Source organism: Bufo gargarizans, chromosome 5 (assembly GCF_014858855.1).
Source record: "Bufo gargarizans isolate SCDJY-AF-19 chromosome 5, ASM1485885v1, whole genome shotgun sequence".
Classification (NCBI taxonomy): domain Eukaryota; kingdom Metazoa; phylum Chordata; class Amphibia; order Anura; family Bufonidae; genus Bufo; species Bufo gargarizans.
The window spans coordinates 458,513,852-458,536,120 of NC_058084.1; the positions used below are offsets into that span (position 1 = coordinate 458,513,852).

General features: G+C 43.8%; 1 protein-coding gene across 4 annotated transcripts in view; it reads left to right on the forward strand.

The window, feature by feature from the left end:
• Positions 1-22,269, forward strand: part of THSD7A (thrombospondin type 1 domain containing 7A) — a 293,377-nt gene that overhangs the window by 195,149 nt on the left and 75,959 nt on the right. For all 4 annotated transcript variants that reach the window (XR_006389941.1, XM_044293070.1, XM_044293068.1 and 1 more), the window contains exons 11-14: positions 10,266-10,398; positions 18,619-18,722; positions 21,189-21,383; positions 21,763-22,023. Coding sequence is in view for 3 of the 4 variants with exons in the window: in XM_044293070.1 (XP_044149005.1) it covers positions 10,266-10,398; positions 18,619-18,722; positions 21,189-21,383; positions 21,763-22,023 (693 nt within the window). In the remaining variant the exon portion in view is untranslated. The remainder of the gene's footprint in view (positions 1-10,265; positions 10,399-18,618; positions 18,723-21,188; positions 21,384-21,762; positions 22,024-22,269) is intronic.

Here is a 22,269-nt window from a genome sequence, read left to right on the forward strand (position 1 = left end):
CAAGGTATTCAAAACTGATTTTACATACGTCGTTAACCCTTTAGGTGTTGCACAAGAGTTATTGGCAAATGGCGATGAAATTTGAGAATTTCATTTTTTTGCCTAATTTTCCATTTTAACCCATTTTTTCCACCAACAAAGCAAGGGTTAACAGCCAAACAAGACTGTATCTTTATTGCCCTGACTCTGCTGTTTACAGAAACACCCCATATGTGGTCGTAAACTACTGTACGGCCACACAGCGGGGCATAGAGGGAAAGGGCTGATTTTTATGGACCGGTTTTTTGACACCAAGTCCCATTTGAAGCCCCCCTGATGCACCCCCAGATTATAAACTCCATAAAAGTGACCCCATCTAAGAAACTACACCCCTCAAGGTATTCAAAACTGATTTTACAAACTTTGTTAACCCTTTAGGTGTTGCACAAGATTTAATGGAAAATAGAGATACAATTTCAAAATTTCACTTTTTTGGCAGATTTTCCATTTTAATTTTTTTTTCCCAGTTACAAAGCAAGGGTTAACAGCCAAACAAAACTCATTATTTATGGCCCTGATTCTGTAGTTTACAGAAACACCCCTTATGTGGTCGTAAACCGCTGTACGGGCACACGGCAGGGCGCAGAAGGAAAGGTATGCCATACGGTTTTTGGAAGGCAGGTTTTGCTGGACTGTTTTTTTTTACACCATGTCCCATTTGAAGCCCCCCTGATGCACCCCTAGAGTAGAAACTCCAAAAAAGTGACCCCATTTTAGAAACTACGGGATAGGGTGGCAGTTTTGTTGGTACTAGTTTAGGGTACATATGATTTTTGGTTGCTCTATATTACACTTTTTGTGCGGCAAGGTAACAAGAAATAGCTTTTTTGGCAGCGTTTTTTTTTTTGTTATTTACAACATTCATCTGACAGGTTAGATCATGTGGTAATTTTATAGAGCAGGTTGTCACGGACGCGGCGATACCTAATATGTATACAATTTTTTTTATTTATGTACGTTTTACACAATGATTTCATTTTTAAAACAAAAAAAATGTTTTAGTGTCTCCATAGTCTAAGAGCCATTGTTTTTTCAGTTTTTGGGCGATTATCTTAAGTAGGGTCTCATTTTTTGCAGGATGAGATGACGGTTTGATTTGCACTATTTTGGGGTGCATATGACTTTTTGATCGCTTGCTATTACACTTTTTGTGACATAAGATGACAAAAAATGGCTTTTTTTACACCGTTTTTATTTTTATTTTTTTACGGTGGTCACCTGAGGGGTTAGGTCATGTGATATTTTTATAGAGCCGGTCGATACGGACGCGGCGATACCTAATATGTATACTTTTTTTTTATTTATGTTAGTTTTACACAATGATTTCATTTTTGAAACAAAAAAAATGATGTTTTAGTGTTTCCATAGTCTAAGAGCCAAAGTAGGGTCTCATTTTTTGCGGGATGAGATGACGGTTTGATTGTTACAATTTTGGCGTACATGCGACTTTTTTGATCACTTTTATTACCTTTTTTTTGGGAAGTAAGGTGGACAAAATTTCAATTTCATCATAGTTTTTTATTTTTTATTTTTATGGCGTTCACCGTTCGGGTAAAGTAACATGACCGTTTTATAGATCAGGTCGTTACGGACGCGGCGATACCAAACATGTGTAGGGAATTTATTTTTTTTTTATTTTTTATTTTTAATCAGTGATAAATGTGTTTTTTGTTTTTACCACTTTTTTTTTTACCCAGACCCACTTGGTTCTTGAAGATCCAGTGGGTCTGATGTCTGTATAATACAGTACTGTACTCTATATAGTGCTCTGTACTGTATTTTACTTACACTGAACAGATCTATGCTTTCAGCACAGATCTGTTCAGCACCATGGACAGCAGGACGCCTGAGCAGGCGTCCTGTTGCCATGGGAACCTTCCCCGTCTGCTCAGAACTTCGCAGACGGGGAAGGGTGAGCACGGGGCTGCGGGGGGCTGTCTGGGGGCTCTCTCCCTCTCCATCGGGGGGCTGCAAAGGCACTGCAGCCCCCCGATCGGAGAGGGAGGGAGCTCCCTCTTACTGCTAACTTTTTCCATACAGCGGTCCGTACGGACCGCTGTATGGAAAGGGTTAAACGGCTGACATCGCATCACCGATGTCAGCCGTTTATACCAGGGTGCCAGCAATGTGCTGGCACCCTGGTATACCCACTGTACACCAACGATTACGCAATGGGAGGCGGGCGGGGGATCGCGATCCCGCCTGCCGCACCGCCCGCCTCCCGCACCGCCCCCACCGCCCGCAACACCCCCCCTGCACCTCCCACCGGGCTAAAATCATTCAGAGGTGCAGGGGGGGTGATAAATAGATATTTTCGCCACACTAAAGTTTCTGATCGCCGCGGTCAGGGACCGCAGCGATCAGAAACTGCAGAAAGCGCAACAAACCGCAGGTCTGAATTGACCTGCGGTTTGTTGCGATCACGGACATGGGGGGGTCACGGGACCCCCCCGCGCATTTAGCCGAGGTGCCTGCTCAATGATTTGAGCAGGCACCTTGTTCCGATCAAAGCCGGCCGCACGGCAGTGATCGGAACAACACATGACGTACCGGTACGTCATGTGTCCTTAAGGACTCGGGAAACATGCCGTACCGATACGTCATGTGTCCTTAAGGGGTTAAGGGGGCGGTCCCCTGTGTATGTCACTGTCAAGGGGGTGAGGTACTGTGGAACTCACTGTTAAAGGGGCAGGCTGCTGTGAAGGTAAAAGTTAAGGGGGTGGGCTGCTGTGTAGGTCCCATTTTAAGGAGGTGGGGCACTGTGGGGGGGGTCAGTGTTAAGGGTTCAGGGTACTGTAGATGTCACTGATATAGGGGATACTGTCAATATCTTTTAACGACACACACACAAACATTAAATGAAATAGATGAAACATACCTGTGCAAAGCCGGGTCCTTCTGCTAGCTTTTAATAAAGATCAACTTTAAAAAAATAAAAATCAGTCCAAAATGAGTACAATGCAATCATAAAAATTGCCTCAAAGGTGTCCATAGCTTTTACCTTTCCTCAATGAACTCCAATGTTTCAAAATGCAAACTGAATACATTATGGCAACAAGCCAACAAAACCTTTAACACGCTGCAATTCTCAGCACAGCCAGTGGGTGGCCCCACACACACATATAGCATAAATAATTCCCAACAGAGTATTGGAAAATAATATATTTTATAAAGCTGGTCATTTCCACTTATCTCTGGATATGTTGAGCCAAGACAAAAAGTAAGGAATGGCTCATCTGTATAAGATTCAATTGATTAGTTGTCTTAGGTTCGTCATTATTATGGTCTTCATTCGCTCATTACAGATTAGTTGAGATCTTTAGATGTTTAACGTGAATTTGATCATTTGAGAATAAATAGGCTTAACAGGCTAAGTGATAATAATATTGTTATAAGTGATAAAAAGTGTGATTAAACATAAAGTAAAACAGAAAAATCACATAAAGAATAAATAATAATCAATTGCAAGGCCTGCACAATACAATATGGGGGGGGGGGGGGACTCCTGCCACCATGTCGAAGCATATGGCCGACATCCCATGGTGATACAAGAGATGGGGATAGTAAACTTACAACATCCTACTTGGATGATGTTCTCAGTGGAGTTCCAATTAACTGTCTTTGTGTACAAAGTTTATACCTTTCAGCCCCTCCTCCTAAGGATGTCCAGCGTGTAGCACGCATGTCTCTGAGATAATCACTCAGGAATGGGACCTTCTCAGCACAATGGGGGTTTGTGTATGTTATATAACTATCCCTAACTCACTACATTACAAGAAATATCATTACAAAGATTGGAGCCAAGTGTCTATGAGTCCACATGGTGTGTCTCTTGTTCTATTAGACCTAGCACCCCCATTTTTAGATCCAGGACCTCTAGGATGCTACATTATGCTTTTTCTAGAAATTATATGAGCCCAAAATTAATTTTGAGCTCTGTTTTATGTTTTATTTCACCTGTGGGGAAAGTAAACACTTGCTGCTCCATAGATATCATCCAATCACTGGTGGTCCCAATAGTGGGAAGCTCTATAACTGCTGATTTTAAAGGGGTATTCCCATCTCAGACAATGGGGGCATATCGATAGGATATGCCCTCATTGTCTGATCGGTGCAGGACCCGCACCTATGAGACAATGGGGGCCATATCCTAGCGATATGCCCCCATCGTCTGAGATGGGAAAACCCCTTTACGGGAGTCCATCTAACAAAAAAGGAACCGGCCACTCGTTTAGTATCTGCTGTGTTTCCTACTCGTAAACACGTCTCGTGTCCTATATTACTGCTTGTTACTCACAGAAAAAGCTGCAGGCGATATTAAAAGCCTTTCATCCTGAATTCCAGAGAAGATCGGGATGCTGCAGTGTGTGTTTTAATTAATTTCTCTGCCCTCCATGCAAATTCCACCGAGGAAATGAAAGTTGTGTGTTTGTATATGATATCAAAATCATTTAAATTCAGAATGAAAAGATACAAAGTAACGAGTGGAGTCTGAAAGACTAGAATGTATCAGCTACCAAAAAATCCATGGCCTAAGACTGGGGGGGGGGCAGAAATCTATGACGACATTATAGCCTTGTGTATACCATTGAAGAACCTCACGTTGAGACTGTGATGGCCAGAGGAGCAACCGAATCAGTGCCCCCTGTTACTGATAATCTGGAGGGGAACTTGGGAACTTGGGAACTTGGGGGAGACTTTGAATTCATCCAACATTCTCCTGACAGAGAGAGAGAAGAGATATAATTCTCAAACACAGAATATGGCTACGTTAGGGTCAAAGACAAGATAGCTAGTCAGTTCGATTGAATTAACTGACACACAGAGAGAAAGGTTTTAACTAGGGACAAAGACAGTCAGGCAGCCAGTCATTTGCAGTGAGGGCTAGAGCGTCATTTAAAGCTAGAGAACTCAACTTTTTATTAATGTGTATCACCCCAATTTATAACAAATCATTTACAATCATATACAGAAATCCTGCAATCCTTGTGTAACGGCACCGTTTCAGCAGACAAGGGGTTAAAGTCCGTTTAGGCGATATGCCCCTTTCCGAGAGACAGGCACAGCTACTGCAGAACACCAACCTCCCGAACTGGATACAAAATAGCACTCCAAACTGGAACCTCACAAGTAGCTGTCAGTCAGACGAACAGGAAAAGCGTATCCGTCAGCTTACACTCCTGGCAATCAGTCTCCAACAGCATACAGGGAATCCCCCAATAACGAGACAAGGCTCCGTGTTGAGGGTCAAGCAGTGATCTGAAGTGCTGGCACACCCAGCCTGGTTTTTATTACAGTTTTTCAAATACAGAACAGATACAACATATCCCCACAATGCATCATGGTTTCCTCCTCTCTGCCTGGGAGACGACCGAAGACAATCCAATTATCTCTCAGGACAAAGGGGAGATCACCAATACACATGTGGAGACAACAGGACAGGAATCACCACCCAAACACACAATGGCACACCCCCACAGCAAACACAGACATTTAACATATCCCCAGATAGCTCAAGTCTGAGTGCATATCATTAGGTGAATGGCACTCAGAATACATGAATACAATAATATTAGCTATCTGGGTGCCCTCACATAACATACAATTTAACCGAACGCATAATAACATAAAATACAATTCTACAGACAGATTTAAGCTGTGCGGCCGGTCTGTCTTCTCCTTTACAGTTACTATGGGCCATAATCCTGAGGCAAGAGGCTTTTAAACAGTCCTCTCCAAAACCCAGTGGCGAGGTTGGTTTCGCCACACATCTCCCCCCCCCAGGGAAGACTAACCAGATACCTGACCTCACGCCGGTCGGTACCTGAGTTAGTCTGGCAGGCCACCCACAACAAAATACTGGACCTGCTGAATTTCGTAGCATGTCTCTGTCCAGTGAATCCACCAAAGTTATGTTGGAAGCTGGTACTCCCGGTCTCTGTGTTGCTCCCTGGTTTGGAGTGGAGGTTGCTTTGTGGGCAGGGATCAGCGGTACTCAGCCCTGGTGCCAGCGCTACCACGGAAGAAGCCTGGTTGGAGCCTGGTTGTTGGAGGGGGAGACCGACTGTCTCTACCCCCTGTGCTGTAAGTGCAGAGACCACGGTCCCATCTGCACTGTTGTGGGGCTTACTGTCTCCCCCTGGTGCGTTAAGCTGCCGCTGGGGAGAGGGGGTAGCGAGCTCCTCTCCCATACATACTTCCAGCCGCTGGGGAGAGTGACCGACCGCCTCCGCTCCCAATACAGTGTCCTGCTGCTGGGGAAAGGAGACTGGGCTCTCTATTCCCTGTAGGACACTCTGCCGCTGGGGGACAGGACCGACTGTCTCTGCCCCCTGTAACTCCGCCTGCCGCTGGGGAATGGAGACTCGGCTCCCAATTCCCAGAAAATCATGCTGCTGCTGGGGGGCAGGAACAACTACCTCTGCCCCCTGTAACTCAGCCTGCCGCTGGGGAGGGAGGCCGTTGCTCTCCTCTCCCTGCATTTCACACTGCCTTCCCGGCACATCACTCTGCTGCTGGGGGGCAGGAACAACTACCTCTGCCCCCTGTAACTCAGCCTGCCGCTGGGGAGGGAGGCCGCTGCTCTCCCCTCCCTGCACTTCACACTGCCTTCCCGGCATATCACTCTGCTGCTGGGGGGCAGGAACAACTACCTCTGCCCCCTGTAACTCAGCCTGCCGCTGGGGAGGGAGGCCGCTGCTCTCCTCTCCCTGCACTTCACACTGCCTTCCCGGCATATCACTCTGCTGCTGGGGGGCAGGAACAACTACCTCTGCCCCCTGTAACTCAGCCTGCCGCTGGGGAGGGAGGCCGCTGCTCTCCTCTCCCTGCATTTCACACTGCCTTCCCGGCATATCACTCTGCTGCTGGGGGGCAGGAACAACTACCTCTGCCCCCTGTAACTCAGCCTGCCGCTGGGGAGGGAGGCCGCTGCTCTCCCCTCCCTGCACTTCACACTGCCGCTGGGGAATGGAGACTGGGCTCCCACTGTCCCGCAACCGTAACTTCCGATGGAGGTCCACCCAACGTGGCAGCTGACCGTCACCTTCTGCCCGGTATAGTAGGGTCGTAGACACTAGATTCCTCACGAACTTCACGTATTTCTCACCTGGATTGGGTCCGAAGAAGTTCAGCCGCAACCACATCATACGGTCAAATTCCTCCACAGAGTATCTGTACTCCACTGCTGGTTCCATCCTGGTGCTTTTAGGGTCACTGTACTGAGACATGCGTTGCCCTTAAATTGTAGAATCCACAGAAATGGTGTCTCCTGTAGCTGTCCTTCTGGCTGTAGGAACGATCCCACTGCTGCCACCAATGTAACGGCACCGTTTCAGCAGACAAGGGGTTAAAGTCCGTTTAGGCGATATGCCCCTTTCCGAGAGACAGGCACAGCTACTGCAGAACACCAACCTCCCGAACTGGATACAAAATAGCACTCCAAACTGGAACCTCACAAGTAGCTGTCAGTCAGACGAACAGGAAAAGCGTATCCGTCAGCTTACACTCCTGGCAATCAGTCTCCAACAGCATACAGGGAATCCCCCAATAACGAGACAAGGCTCCGTCTTGAGGGTCAAGCAGTGATCTGAAGTGCTGGCACACCCAGCCTGGTTTTTATTACAGTTTTTCAAATACAGAACAGATACAACATATCCCCACAATGCATCATGGTTTCCTCCTCTCTGCCTGGGAGACGACCGAAGACAATCCAATTATCTCTCAGGACAAAGGGGAGATCACCAATACACATGTGGAGACAACAGGACAGGAATCACCACCCAAACACACAATGGCACACCCCCACAGCAAACACAGACATTTAACATATCCCCAGATAGCTCAAGTCTGAGTGCATATCATTAGGTGAATGGCACTCAGAATACATGAATACAATAATATTAGCTATCTGGGTGCCCTCACATAACATACAATTTAACCGAACGCATAATAACATAAAATACAATTCTACAGACAGATTTAAGCTGTGCGGCCGGTCTGTCTTCTCCTTTACAGTTACTATGGGCCACAATCCTGAGGCAAGAGGCTTTTAAACAGTCCTCTCCAAAACCCAGTGGCGAGGTTGGTTTCGCCACACCTTGTGCTTATAGTGTGGTAGTATACTGCCTGATATATTTCCTGTGTCACAGATACCGTACTTTCTCCAGTTAAATATTTTTGTATATGTATTGTTAAGCATTCAATGGGTCAGGTCATAGATGGCAGATGGTATGTACCCCTGAGGCAGCTACTCTCAGTGATATAAGTCCCGGAGGTAGGTTGTGACCAGTGATGCTAGATCCCTGAGTTTGCAGTAGCTGGAGTTTGGGTCCGGGATTTAGGAGTGACGGAAGAGCTTGGGTGGGAAGGTCACTCCCGTACTCCGTTCCGGCTGTTCCTACCTCAACCAGGTGGAAAACTAATTCAAAGGCTGCCAGAGAGCGGTGGGTGTGTGCTGGTCTGAGAGGAAGACACATGGGCTTCCTCTCAGAAGTGGACTCTCTAGGTGAAAACCTACAAGCTGGTGAGAAGTCTGTATCACCGCATTTTTTGTTATTTCCAGTTATTTTGTTTGCTGAAGCAAGCCTGTATTGTTACCTATGTATGCCCAATAAACCCTGGGAAAAGAGACTGTCTGAGTGGTCCCGGGGAAAAGAGACTGTCTGAGTGGTCCCGTCTCACAGTGTGTTCTTTAACATAACTCCATACCTGTTGTTACTTCCCAAAAAAGGATCATTTTTGGACCGCTTCTTTTGATACTACTGTGTGTGTATAAGTAACAGCAGCCATCTGCCCCCATCAAGGGACAATTTTTGGACCATTTTTAATTGTAAAAAGCATCACAAATGACGGCTCTGTGTGTTATTAAATATCCTGATTTCTACCACTGACGACCATGCGTTAACCCAGAGCGAAATACGTCATTGTCACTCCGATATTACTAATGATGTTGTGGAGTTAAAGAGCTTGAAAGAGGTTGGAACTTTTTAAGGAAATTAGCGCACTTTTGTTTGGACTTCAATTGAAACAGACGACATATTTGCTCAAATCAGTTCCAGAATAAATTTGGGGAAATTCGCTCATATCTATTTATCTATTATTTATCTATCTATCTATCTATTATCTGTCTATCTATTATCTATCTAACTATCTATCTATCTATCTAATATCTATATTCTATAACGTCTGGAATCATCATTTATATGGATACACCTTAATAAAATGGGAATGGTTGGTGATATTAACTTCCTGTTAGTGGCACATTAGTATATGTGAGGGGGGAAACTTTTCAAGATGGGTGGTGACCATGGCGGCCATTTTGAAGTCGGCCATTTTGAATCCAACTTTAGTTTTTTCAATAGGAAGTGGGTCATGTGACACATCAAACTTATTGGGAATTTCACAAGAAAAACAATGGTGTGCTTCGTTTTAACGGAACTTTATTCTTTCATGAGTTATTTACAAGTTTCTGACCACTTATAAAATGTGTTCAATGTGCTGCCCATTGTGTTGGATTGTCAATGCAACCCTCTTCTCCCACTCTTCACACACTGATAGCAACACCGCAGGAGCAATGCTAGCACAGGCTTCCAGTATCCGTAGTTTCAGGTGCTGCACAGCATATGCTGTGAAGATACGAGATGTGCAGCACCTGAAACTACGGATACTGGAAGCCTGTGCTAGCATTGCTCCTGCGGTGTTGCTATCAGTGTGTGAAGAGTGGGAGAAGAGGGTTGCATTGACAATCCAACACAATGGGCAGAACATTGAACACATTTTATAAGTGGTCAGAAACTTGTAAATAACTCATGAAAGAATTCATTACAATACAATACATTAAAACCAAGCACACCATTGTTTTTCTTGTAAAATTCCCAATAAGTTTGATGTGTCACATGACCCTGTTCCTACTGAAAAAACAAAAGTTGGATTCAAAATGGCCGACTTCAAAATGGCCGCCATGGTCACCACCCATCTTGAAAAGTTTCCCCCCTCACATATACTAATGTGCCACTAACAGGAAGTTAATATCACCAACCATTCCCATTTTATTAAGGTGTATCCATATAAATGGCCCACCCTGTATAATTTGGGGCGTATAATACTGTCATCTCTCCTGTTACCAGTATACTATAAGTGTGGATGTATCAGTTTTATGCTATTTTTATTGTATTTGTGCACATTTCAGGTTTCTCTCCTATGTCAATGTTGGTGTTTTTGTTTAGGTGCCATCACCGTAAAGAAGCAGACTCGCCACCGTGTCATCATCCAGTTCCCGTCCTATGGAGGCCGCGACTGTCCTGACACATTACACGAGGAGAACGAGTGTGAGCCCCCTGCCGCCTGTCACACGTACAGGTGAGATAAACCCATGTCGAGGTGCAGGTTTTCTGAGCCCGTCTCCAGCTTTTTCCACTCATTAAATCTGATTTTTGTCACCTTGGGAGGACGGATTTCCACGTCGTGTGTGTGCACATGTCAGGCGCTGTCATTACTGCTCTGCGTCTTCTCATTGATTGAGTCTTTATTAAATTTCTGTCCCAGGAATCTGCTGAGTAAATATTTTATTTGCTTTATTTAATATATTGATTTTTCCCCTCCCTGGGTTCAGTGCGTTGCTGGATTTTATGTGATTATCATCAGTTTTTGTCTTTTGGTTTTATAGGTACACATTTTATCTTGTGAGATGATGGGTAATGGATTCTGATATTATTATCTGGAAAGTTTATGGGTTTTTATATCTTTAAGGAGACTTTTATATATCAGAGAATCATGAGTTAGTTCCTTACTTATCCACTGTGCCGCCCATACAGAATGTTACTGCCCAAAAAAGGGTCTGTAAGTGCCAGCCTCCCAGCTGCCCATACAGTAACAGACCTAATACCGCCTGTGTAGTAGTGCCATCAATACTGTACATATATGTTTATACTGTTTCTACCACAGTGACACTCATGCACATGTACAACAGCAATCCCTGTAATGTCCATACTAAAGTAGCAGCTATATATCAGGACCTTTATAGTACGACCAGCCCTAGTACTGCCTAGTCATTCTTACAGCAAGAGATAGATAGATACGATAGTGTTGATCGCGAATGTTTGAATTGCGAATTTTTATCGCGAATATCGGCACTTGGAGAATTCACGAATATCTAGAATATAGTGCTATATCTTCGTAATCACGAATATTCTAGATTTTTTTTCATCAGTACCCATGATGCCTCACTGCTTCTTGCTTGAGGGCCAATGAGAAGGCTGCAATATCTTTGACTTTAGGAGTAGCGTTGATCGCAAATTTTGGTATCGCGAATTTTCCGATTGACAATTTTTGCAATCAAGAAAATAATGACTGGAGATCACGAATTCTCAAATTCACGAATATATGATGAATTTTCGCCCAAATATTCACGAAATATCACAAATTTGAATATTGCCCCTGCCACTCATCACTGTAGATAGATAGATGATAGATATTAGATTAGATAGATAGATATGAGATAGATAGATACTATAGATAGATAGATACTATAGATAGATACTATAGATAGATACTATAGATAGATAGATACTATAGATAGATAGATACTATAGATAAATAGATACTATAGATAGATACTATAGATAGATAGATACTATAGATAGATAGATACTATAGATAGATACGATAGATAGATACGATAGATAGATACTATAGATAGATACTATAGATAGATACTATAGATAGATAGATACTATAGATAGATACTATAGATAGATAGATACTATAGATAGATACTATAGATAGATAGATAGATAGATACTATAGATAGATAGATAGATATTAATACAATAGTACCTTTGTTGTTAGTGATGCCCATACACATATGCTAGCCATGTCTGTGCCCACTGAGTAGCAGTACTAAAGCTGCCTATACAAATGGAGCTATATGTTGGTGACTGTACAGTAAGGCAAGTTCTAGTAGTAGTATCCTTCCAAATGTGCTAACTATATGCAGTTTCAGCGCCCGTGCAGTAGTTCCAGTTCTAGTACTGCCCAGCTGTATATCAGTGCCCATATGTTAGAACATTAGTTCAGTACAAATGTGTTACCATGTATCGTTCTCATACAGCAGTGCCTAGACTTATGTGCCAAGTATCTATCAGTTCCCCCACAGTATTGCCAGTCATAATACTGCCTATGTATATGCCCACTATATATCAGTTCCCATATGGTAGTGCCAGTCTTAATACTGCTTTAACATATGTGCCAACTATATATCAGTTCCCATACAGTAGTGCCAGCCAGACCCAATACTGCTTATACAAAAGTGCCAGATCTGTGTTAGTTCCCATATAGTAGTGCCTGTTTGTACATATGTACCAACTACAGTATATGTCAGTTCCCATATGGTAGTGCCCCTTCTAATGATGCTTATACATATGTGGCAACTATATATCAGTAACTATACAACAGTGCTAGTCTTCGTTTTGTCCTTATGGGCTAACTGTATATTAGTGCCCACAAAACAGAAGTACCTTAGTAGTACCTGTACAACTGTGTTACCATGAATCAGTTTCCCTAAAATAGTGCCAGTTCTTCTGGTGTCTATAGAATTGTACGAGCCAATTACTTGTGCTTTTCCTATAGTGCCAGACCCAAAGACTATAGCGCCTACACAAATAAATGTGCCAGCTGTAACATATGTAGCTAGTACATGTACAAATGTAAACATCATAACTCACTATCCATAAAGTGGTGCCCATACAAATATGCCAGCCATATATTAGTGCCCATACAAATATTCTTGACCTTGCAATTTCTATGCAAATGTATGATCCAGATACCATCTATACTATAGTACTGGCCCTAAATTCCCCATCAGTAATGCTAACCACATGTTAGTACCCCTAGAAGAATTCATGGAAACAAACCATGGCCGTGTCAGATAGACTTTTCAGCTAGGAGAACAGTTTTCTATTGGGCACCTTAAAGTGAACGCCCAGCACTGAAAACCTTTTATTTTTTTTAGTTGGAGCTTCATATTCATGATACAGAGACAAGAGAACCAAATCCTACAATTCTGTCTCCCTGCAGCCACCACTAGAGGGAGCTCAGGAGCATACTGCATATTGTTTATACATTGAATTGAATGGAAACATTGTATGTCGTAAACTCCTCGGCTCCCCCTAGTGGTGACTACAGGCATACAGAATTTAATCATTTAGATCGCTTTATTACAAAATTAATCATTGTGGATCTAAGAATGACATGGAGTTAAAAGGTAGACATTCACTTTAGGTTCAGTCCGAGGCCAGTTTGACCTTGCAGATGACCGGATGCATGAATGAGTGGTAGTAGTTTAGCGGGTGCATCTCGCCTGCTTTGCTTCAGATGTCTGAGGGTGCTGTCAGATCTAGATGATCATGAGATGAAACAAAATAATTTTCCCTATTTATTTCTATTGTCTCCCTCCTCCGTACTTCTCAGTCGGCAGCAATTACTGCATGTCTACAGACAGCCTTACACTAAATAAACTTGCATAAAAGCAGCACAAAGGAACATTTAATCTGCAGATTTGCACTTTTGCGGCTCATAAACCGCCCCGACTGTGTCATATCAGTCATAGTCATTAACATCAAAGGGATCAGCCTCAGCCGAGCAGTCATTAGGGAGTCGTAGTTCTGGGCACATTCGTGCAAAAAAAATTGCTGAAGGTTACACAATCTGAGGTTTTCTGGCTGGAAATTCTTCATTATCCTGTAAGACAGTAGTTTTTTTTTACAATGTGAACATAAAACATAGGGAGACAATGGGTGACAGACAACAGAACAGATCGTCAGCTCTTCCGCTGCAGTAATTGGGCTCCCTTCTCCCTCCTACTGCCTTGTCTTGGGAAGGAGCTCAAAGGCTGACTCTGAAGTGGCAGAGCGTCTTTGGTTTTGACTTTGCATCCTGAGCGATGATTGTCAGGGTCTGTGGGTAAAGGGAAGTCGAAGAGCTATCCATACGTAGATACAATTAACCCTTATGTTCTTACGCCATGATCCTTTAGGCCCACACCCGATTTCTCACAGACAAATCTTTGCTTGAGTTTGACTCTAGTGGAAAACCTTGCACGCCATTGTGGGGCAGTCACAGGTGGGCACCATTTATCAGTGATTCCAATTATAGCCCAACTGTAATAGTTGGCATCTACTTTGCCCCAGTCCCACAAGCCATGACAATGGCCATGACATTTTTGACATTATTGTAAAAACTGACACTTTACAAAGAAAATTTGTTGCAAATTTTTAGTATATTTTGCACATACTTTCCTATAATTTTTGGCCCCATCCCTGGGGATATCAACAGAAATTCCCACCTTGGGACATATTTACATAACACTTCCATTCCTGGGGTATTCCCACCAAAAATGGCATGGTAGGGAATTATGGTGCTATTGATGCAAGTATAATCTGTAGGGATCCAACCAACAAGACTGCTTGACTGTCGCAGATTCTGCATCCACCACTAGAGGGAGTTCAGAGTTTACTGCAGACTATTTATACATTGAACTCTATGATAACACAGTATGCAGGAAACTCCTGAGCTCCCTCTAGTGATGACTGTAGGCAGGCATAATTTTATCTCTGACCTCTAAGGAGGGAGTTTAGAGCTTTGTTTCAGAAAAACACAACCTGACTGTTGTAAAAATATGTATTATGAAATGAATTGGCAGAGATTGTTGCATTCATTTTCAAGCTTGGTCCTCAGGTTGGCAAGTTTGACTTTGCACTGCAGCTCAGCTTTCATGTAAATGGCACTGGGCAATGGTTCACAGGGAGAGCATGGCTCTCCAGGGCAAAGACAAAAATTAAGCCTATTTTCAGCTTCTGCTTGACACCACCATACTCCTGACCTTCTGCAACAGGAGGTCCGCATGCCCCATTCGACTTTCCTAACTACATGAGTAGACCACATCCCTTTCCATCCTCTCAATAAGAACAAGACCAGCCTAGAATTAGCCCTTTCTTTTAAGGCGGCTCATAGAAGTCATATAGGCTGCCTCTGTGGTATTTATGCTCTAAATGACAATACCAGACGGGGAGGGCTGGCAGCCTTAGTCCTGCGGGGCAAATCCAGTCCAAAAAGTGGCCCATTTTTATTTTGCTGACTTTTATTTTCTTTTATACAGGAACACATTGCATTTACTGCCCCCCAATGTGGCACGTGTAGCGCGCTGCGCCAATTCTTTTGCCCGCCCATTTTTCAAAGCCCTTTTCATATTTAAAAATTTGGCACGCGTAGCGTTCTGCGCCGATTCTTTTGCCTGGCCATTTCTAAAAGCCCTGTAGGAATGGAAAAACGCAGCACGCATAGTGTGTGCCGCGCAAAATGTTTAGCCCCGTGCACTATTAAAGCCCCTCCTACATATAATAGGCCACTCCCAACAAACACTGTACAGCTGACATTCTATAGTTGCGTCCGGTCTCTACACATCATACGGAGAGGGGAGGTCTGTCCTGGCTGCACTGCCTGCCTCACATCATACAATAAACAGCAGGCTACAGCCAGGAAGCTCCTCCGCTCTTCTCCCTCCCCAGATCCTGCTCAAGGCCTGTGGTTCCCCCCACCATCTGCCACCCGCCCGTGGCCTGCTGCCCCCTTTGGCCATCATCACCCAGCTCTGAATCTTTCTTCTGAAAATGACAGGGGGGGAGACGGAGCATCTCCTCTCCTACATAGCGCCACATACCTCTTACATCCAGTGATGTCACCTTTGTTGTAGACGTTCTGTTTCCTCATCTTCTCCATTCAGACCAGACCGCCATGATGATTTTTCAGCCATCTCCTGTCTCTGCAGAGATTAACAAACAGACATTAGTTTCCCACATTTCCATCATCTTCACATCTTCTGAAAACCCTTTCCTGCCACCCCCAATACTGTGCCCGCTGTGCCCCCAATACTATACTGCAGAAACAGTCCCCCTGGAAATACTACTACCACACAGATAGTGCCCCCTTCAACAATTATTGGCACACAGGGCTCTAAAAAATAACTGCGCCCAGACACTAATAGTATAAAGATAATGTCCCCCAGAAATAATTGTGCTAAGCTGATACTGTGCATTGGTGCCCCCCAAAGTAACAGTGCTCCCCAAAATCCCACCAATAGAAATAAGTAGTTAATGCCCCTATAGTGCCCTAGTAATCATGTTCCTCATAGCCCCCCAGTAGTAGTAAAGCTCCGCATAATACCTCCTAGTAGTAATAATTCTCCCTATAATATGACAGTACATGCCCGCAGTTGAGCTAATGTCCCCATAATGTATGCCAGTATAAAATACCCCTATATAGTGCCCCAGTAAATGCCCTCATAGTGCTCCTCTCCCCCTTCCCCATAGTGTCCCCCATAATATGCTAGTAAAAAAATGCCCCTTCTTAGTGCCCCAGCAGATGTCCCTATAGTGCTCCTCTCCCCCATAATGTGCCAGTAAAACATGCCCCTTCTTAGTGCCACCAGATGCCATAGTGCCCTGCCCCCTATAATGTGCCAATAAAAAAGGCCCCTTTAGAGCCCCCACTTCCCCATAGTGCCCCCAGATAATGCCCCTATAGTGTCAACAGATGTCCTATAGTGCCCCCCATAGTGTGCCAATAAAAAAAGCCCCTTTAGAGCCCCCAGATGCCCCCATAGTGCTCCTCTCTCCCATGGTGCCCCCCCATAATGTGCCAGTAAGAAGTGCCCCCATAGTGCCACCCCAAAATGGGCAAGAAATAAATGCCCCCAGAGTGCCACCCCCCAAAAAATGCCAGAAATGCCAGATGCCCCCATAGTGCCAGCTCCCCCCGCAAAGAAACACACTAATACTTACCTCCATCATCAGTAATGCGATGCAAGCCTCTTCCAGCCTGTGTCCTTGCTGTGTGCTGCCCAGCTCAGGCGGCGCAATAATAATGACGTCATCGCGCCGCCTGAGCCGTCCTCTGATAGGCCGCAGGCATTAGTGCCTGCAGCCTATCAGAAGAACAGGGAAGGGAGAGGCCTCTCGCACCTTTGCCGCAGCACAGCCATCTGTATCGCTGTCCTGAGGACGGCGATACAGATGAATATGGAAATGAGCGCTTCCACAATGGAACCGCTCATCATCTAACTGCCCACCACCACCGCCGGCAACTAGAACCAAGGCGCCACGCCGCCTATGGTGATCGGTTGTGCGACCCTGAGGAATTTAAAAATAAATAAAAATTATTCGTTAAAGACGGCCCAGCGGACGCTTTTTAACATGCTTTAGGGCGGCCTGGGGGGCAATTGCCTCCCTGCCCCCCGTCCCAGCCCTCCCCTGCCAGACACAACCACATACATGGAATGCGCTGTCTTGGAGTGAAATGGCCTCCACTGTTGATCAGCAGGGATCCCATTGGTCGGACCCCTACAGATGTGTTCCATGTGAATCTCAGAAGACGAACAAGAACAACATTTACCACCTAGCATAGGTACTAAATGTATGATTGATGGAGGTCCAACCACCGTGACCTCCTCCGATGATGAGAACGAGAGTCTCCAAGTCACTAGTATGGGACTTCCAGACATACTGTAGCTGAGCTCTTGGCAGGGATTTTATGTATGTGCTACAAACAAACAGTATTGTAGAACTTCTACAGAGAGCACAGGGTTAATCTCTCAGTGATTAGGCCTGTGAAAGGCTGATAGAGAAGGGTTTAGCCAGTGAGCAGGGCTTAACAATACATGTGTCCTACTGCAGACTGGACAGTGGGGGAGGCTCCTGCTGCAGCCAGTTGTCTTACAGCCAGACACATGACAGTGAGGAGCAGGAGGGAGGACATGGCTGAGCTCCTGCGATACACAAAGAAGCTGTTTTTGTAGATTTCTCAATTTTAATTGCAAATACTGTAGGAGCAAAATAAAGAAGGAGAAAATTGGCGTTATTAATATAATTGGGTAAAAATTTTTTGCAATTTTTATATTTCGTGTTTAAGGGTCCCTTCTATATGAGTAAGCACTGTGTTTCATTGGAGAATATTCTACAACATTTCATCACTCACACACACAAAGCTAATGTTCTTCAAAGCCCGTTGTCTGCTTAGAAATCAAAAGGTCTTCTGGCTCCCTGCTACCTCTCCTAATATGACGTTCCATCATCTCACAGCCATGTTCAATATGAGACGTTAGAAAAATCCACAATCAGATCATTCCGTCTGATGTCCCCGGTGGCATGAACTAGTGGTGTAAAGCCGTCCAAATTCCCAGACACCTCTGGGAAATCAAAACATCTGCTTTAAAAATGATGCCAGCAAATCAGAGCAATATCAGGGCCATTATAAAATCCATAGTTCCTCTCCTTCATGGCCTCGGCGGCATCAAAATAAGACCTCATTTTCTATGCCTGGGTTCCCCGGGTCCATGTGTCTAATCCAGATGGCTGGTGGTGGTTACAGAAGAGGGGTATTTCATTAAGAGAGCCCCCGCTGCTCCTGCCAAGTAAATGAAGAAGTGCACGGGCAACGCTACAGAGTAAATGATCATGGCTTGGAAGATTGAAGGCGTCTGACAATCATGATTTAGATTCTGACTCTTTACAAATTTCTTGCCCATAGGTGGAAAACTCATAAGTGGAGAAGATGCCAGCTGGTTCCTTGGTATGTCAGACAAGACAGCCCCGGAGCTTACGAGACGTGTGGACCTGGACTGCAAGCAAGAGGTGAATTTTAATGATTAGTCTGGAGAAGAAAGTGATATTATAGTCAAGATTGTCTTCTATTTAGTTAATTTTACAGATTATTTTGCATAAGCCCAACATTTAAGATTATCAAGGGGGAACAACCCCTTTAGGCAAGGGCTCCATGATGACTCTTTGTTGCGCTAACATTGCGGTAAAATCAGTGGCGACCTTCACGCCACAGTAATGTTTGCCATACTAACCGCTGTATTATATTGACCCAGTCCCTGACATTCAACATATTGACCTCCCTAGGTATCCATTAGCCATTTGGTGACTCCTATGTTGGCACCAAAGCTTCTATAGGTATGGACTAAGTATGAAAAGCGATTTAGGTATAGTATAGATACCTGTTTAGGCTCGCTATGTTCTGACGTGGAAGGTAGGTGAGCTATTAGCCCATTCCCTTAAGCTTGGCCATTCACTGTAGCCGAATGCTCGTTCGACTGACAGCTGTACCTCCCATACACACGCATGTTTGGTTTGGTTAAGGGTGCCTGTGATCTGTATGAGGACAGGGGGTAAGAAGACACTTCTGCTGGCTTATCTCTCTTGAGAACAAAAAGATTGGGTATGTTGAACTCCAACAGCCTGATCCCAAAGAGTTAGGAAGGAAACCCCCATACACATTTAACTGATCCCAATAAAATCGGCAAGTTTTGGCCAACAAGGTCTTTATGGCCTTTAGTAAAGATACTATTCCTATATTATTACTCGGTAGAACCCATGCTGATTAGGTTACTCCATGTAAGACTTTGCTCCCACCAACTCCACTTCATTGTCCACCATTCTATACATTGGCATCCTCCTTGTGGCACTTCACCTGGTGCACTGGGGAATTTTTCACCATGTAGACAAGAGGGAATCATACCTTGTCGCAGAGTATATTATCTGTATAATTATGGGACTTAATTGCTTTCTAAATTCCATTAAAATCTACAAGCCGTTCTGTTGTACAGATTACACCGCTCAATTAAGTTCTCTCATCCCCGTAATAAGGAACAGTTGATAAAACCTGAAGAGTTACATGATCCATTCCCAGAAAACAAAAGCCAAATTCTTGCAAATTTGTACTGATGAGCGTGATGAGATTCTAGTAGACGATACATCTACGTGTAATCATTTGTGTAATTATAATTTTTATTTATTTATTGGTTGTTACATCTTCTGAAGTGTAGTACAATAGTTACAATGTCAATAATGCATGATGGGAGATCGTCTGTATGCAAATCTGCTCCCTCCAAAAGGAAGCAAATGTCTCTCTAGTGCCATCTATAGGTGACTACCTTGGAAATTAATGCTCAGCCCATAAAAGAGCCTCAAACATGTCTAGTGATTATAGCCAAAACAGAGTCTCCTCCATAAGGAAGAGACACTGATCTGTAGGCAGATGTTTTGGTTTTCTTGTCCCTCTTGAAAGGAGAGAAGTTCTCCCCAAGATGGAGATCATCAAGAGGGAAGAAGCCATAATAAAATATAAGTGGAGACCTTCTCCCCCTTGTAGGGGGCATAACTGTGGTGTTTAATTCAAGTCCTAGTTTAGATCATCTAAACAGCCCCACCTAACTGATATCACACCAGGATTAGCAAGGATCATCTGGTGGGCCCAGGTTATAGCACAATAAATGTCCAGCAGAAGACAGCCTCATTTAGAGTAGACTTTGGAGCAATCACTTACCACTACGGTCTATTTTTTACGGGACAATTAACTAATAACCTATTCGATCTTATTAATGAATGCCATGTAGTCATAAGGGGACATCACTTGTTCTGTAAAGATGGACGGTGGACTTTGGAACTATCTTCTCTGGATGGCCCAAGAAACCCCAGTTTGACGAGGACCCCTAATCAAAGTGCCAACTTGAGAATTCAAATAGGCATTTGAAGAGACTGAGTCAAAGCTAGCTTTACCTTCCTTCTTTTCTCCTTAAAGGACGTTAAAGGGAATCTGTCACCAGGAAATTCCCTTTTAAACCAAGCAAAATGCCTCATACAGATAGCAGTTTTTTCATAATTGTCTCACCTTGCTAGATTACAATCCATAAGCAAGGCTGAATCTGTGGCTGTAATCTGTGAGGACCCTGAAATAGGTATAGTGAGTATAAAGTGGGAATATGGAGGTTCAAAACATCCTTTGGCACCTAAATTGGTAAGTTAGCTAAGAAGGTCCTGATTTATAGGACTGGTCCATTTTAAACTTGTAACCAAAAATTGGATTAGTATCAATTAGTAAATTAGGAGATATGAACAAACCTGGTCATGGTTGGCGACAGAACGTGAGTCAAGACAAAATCTAGCTGTAAGTTCCATAGCTTATAATAGAGAGAAATTTAGACTGGACATTACATAGATATTAGAAGACCAATGGGCTGCAGAACTTTTCTTATGGTTGCTATGCCTTAGTTGACATTACTCTTTTATTATGCCTTTTTTTCGTTTTTGTTTTAGCTATTACTTGTCGAAGACAGGACGGAGCACAATCAGACATTATGGAATGCCTTAAACATGCTGGACCTTTACCACCTTTAACTCAGCCATGCCAGATACCATGCCAGGATGACTGCCAATTTACCAACTGGTCCAAATTTACACCATGTCATGGAGACTGTGGCGCAGTCAGGACTAGAAAGCGATCACTTCTTGGTATGTAGTTACACTTTTTGTCATGTACACTGGTGTGCAAATCAAAATTAAGAAGAGAAACCTCATGTCAAAAGTGAGATGTTATGACGGGTGCTGACCATATCTTGGTCCATGCAGTCATCTGTAGCACATAATAGTTGCTATTTCAGAACTTGGGGCATATACAACCAGTAGAGGGAACAGGCTTAGGTTGTGGGCCAATTGCATCCCAGAACTTTGTGCTAGGTGTCCATCATAAAGCTCCTCAGCTTGTTGTTCCCTAGCAGAAACCTAGCTGTGCACCAGGAAACCCACTTTGCTACCAAGGACCTATGTATCTAGATATTGCTCTTTTTAATATAACCTGTTTATTTTTCTTATTTAAATATCTTGTCTACAGGGAAGAGTAAGAAAAAAGACAAATGCAAGAATCCCCAGCTGTACCCATTGATAGAGACACAGTTCTGTCCATGTGATAAATACAACGCTCAACCTGTGGGCAACTGGTCAGACTGTATTCTTCCAGAAGGTAAAGTTGAGGTTCTTGGGATGAAAGTTCAAGGAGACATCAAGGAATGTGGTCAAGGATATCGTTATCAAGCCATGGCATGCTATGACCAGAACAACCGGATGGTGGAAACCTCAAGGTGTAACAGCCATGGTGGGTATCTTGTCAAGACCTTAATGTCAAGATCATTAATGTACTTTTAATCAATCTCCAGTTTTTTAACTTTTTTGGAAATCTCCAAAACGGATTGAGTAGCTGGGACCATTACTAGTTCCCTGAACGAGGAGATTCTGAGGTTAAATGGCATGCATTCCTTGGTTGTTCCCTTGACCATGGTGAGATTAGTTTTTTTAGATGTACCCATAAACAGGTGTCACCAATCAAGGAGTCTAAAGGTGC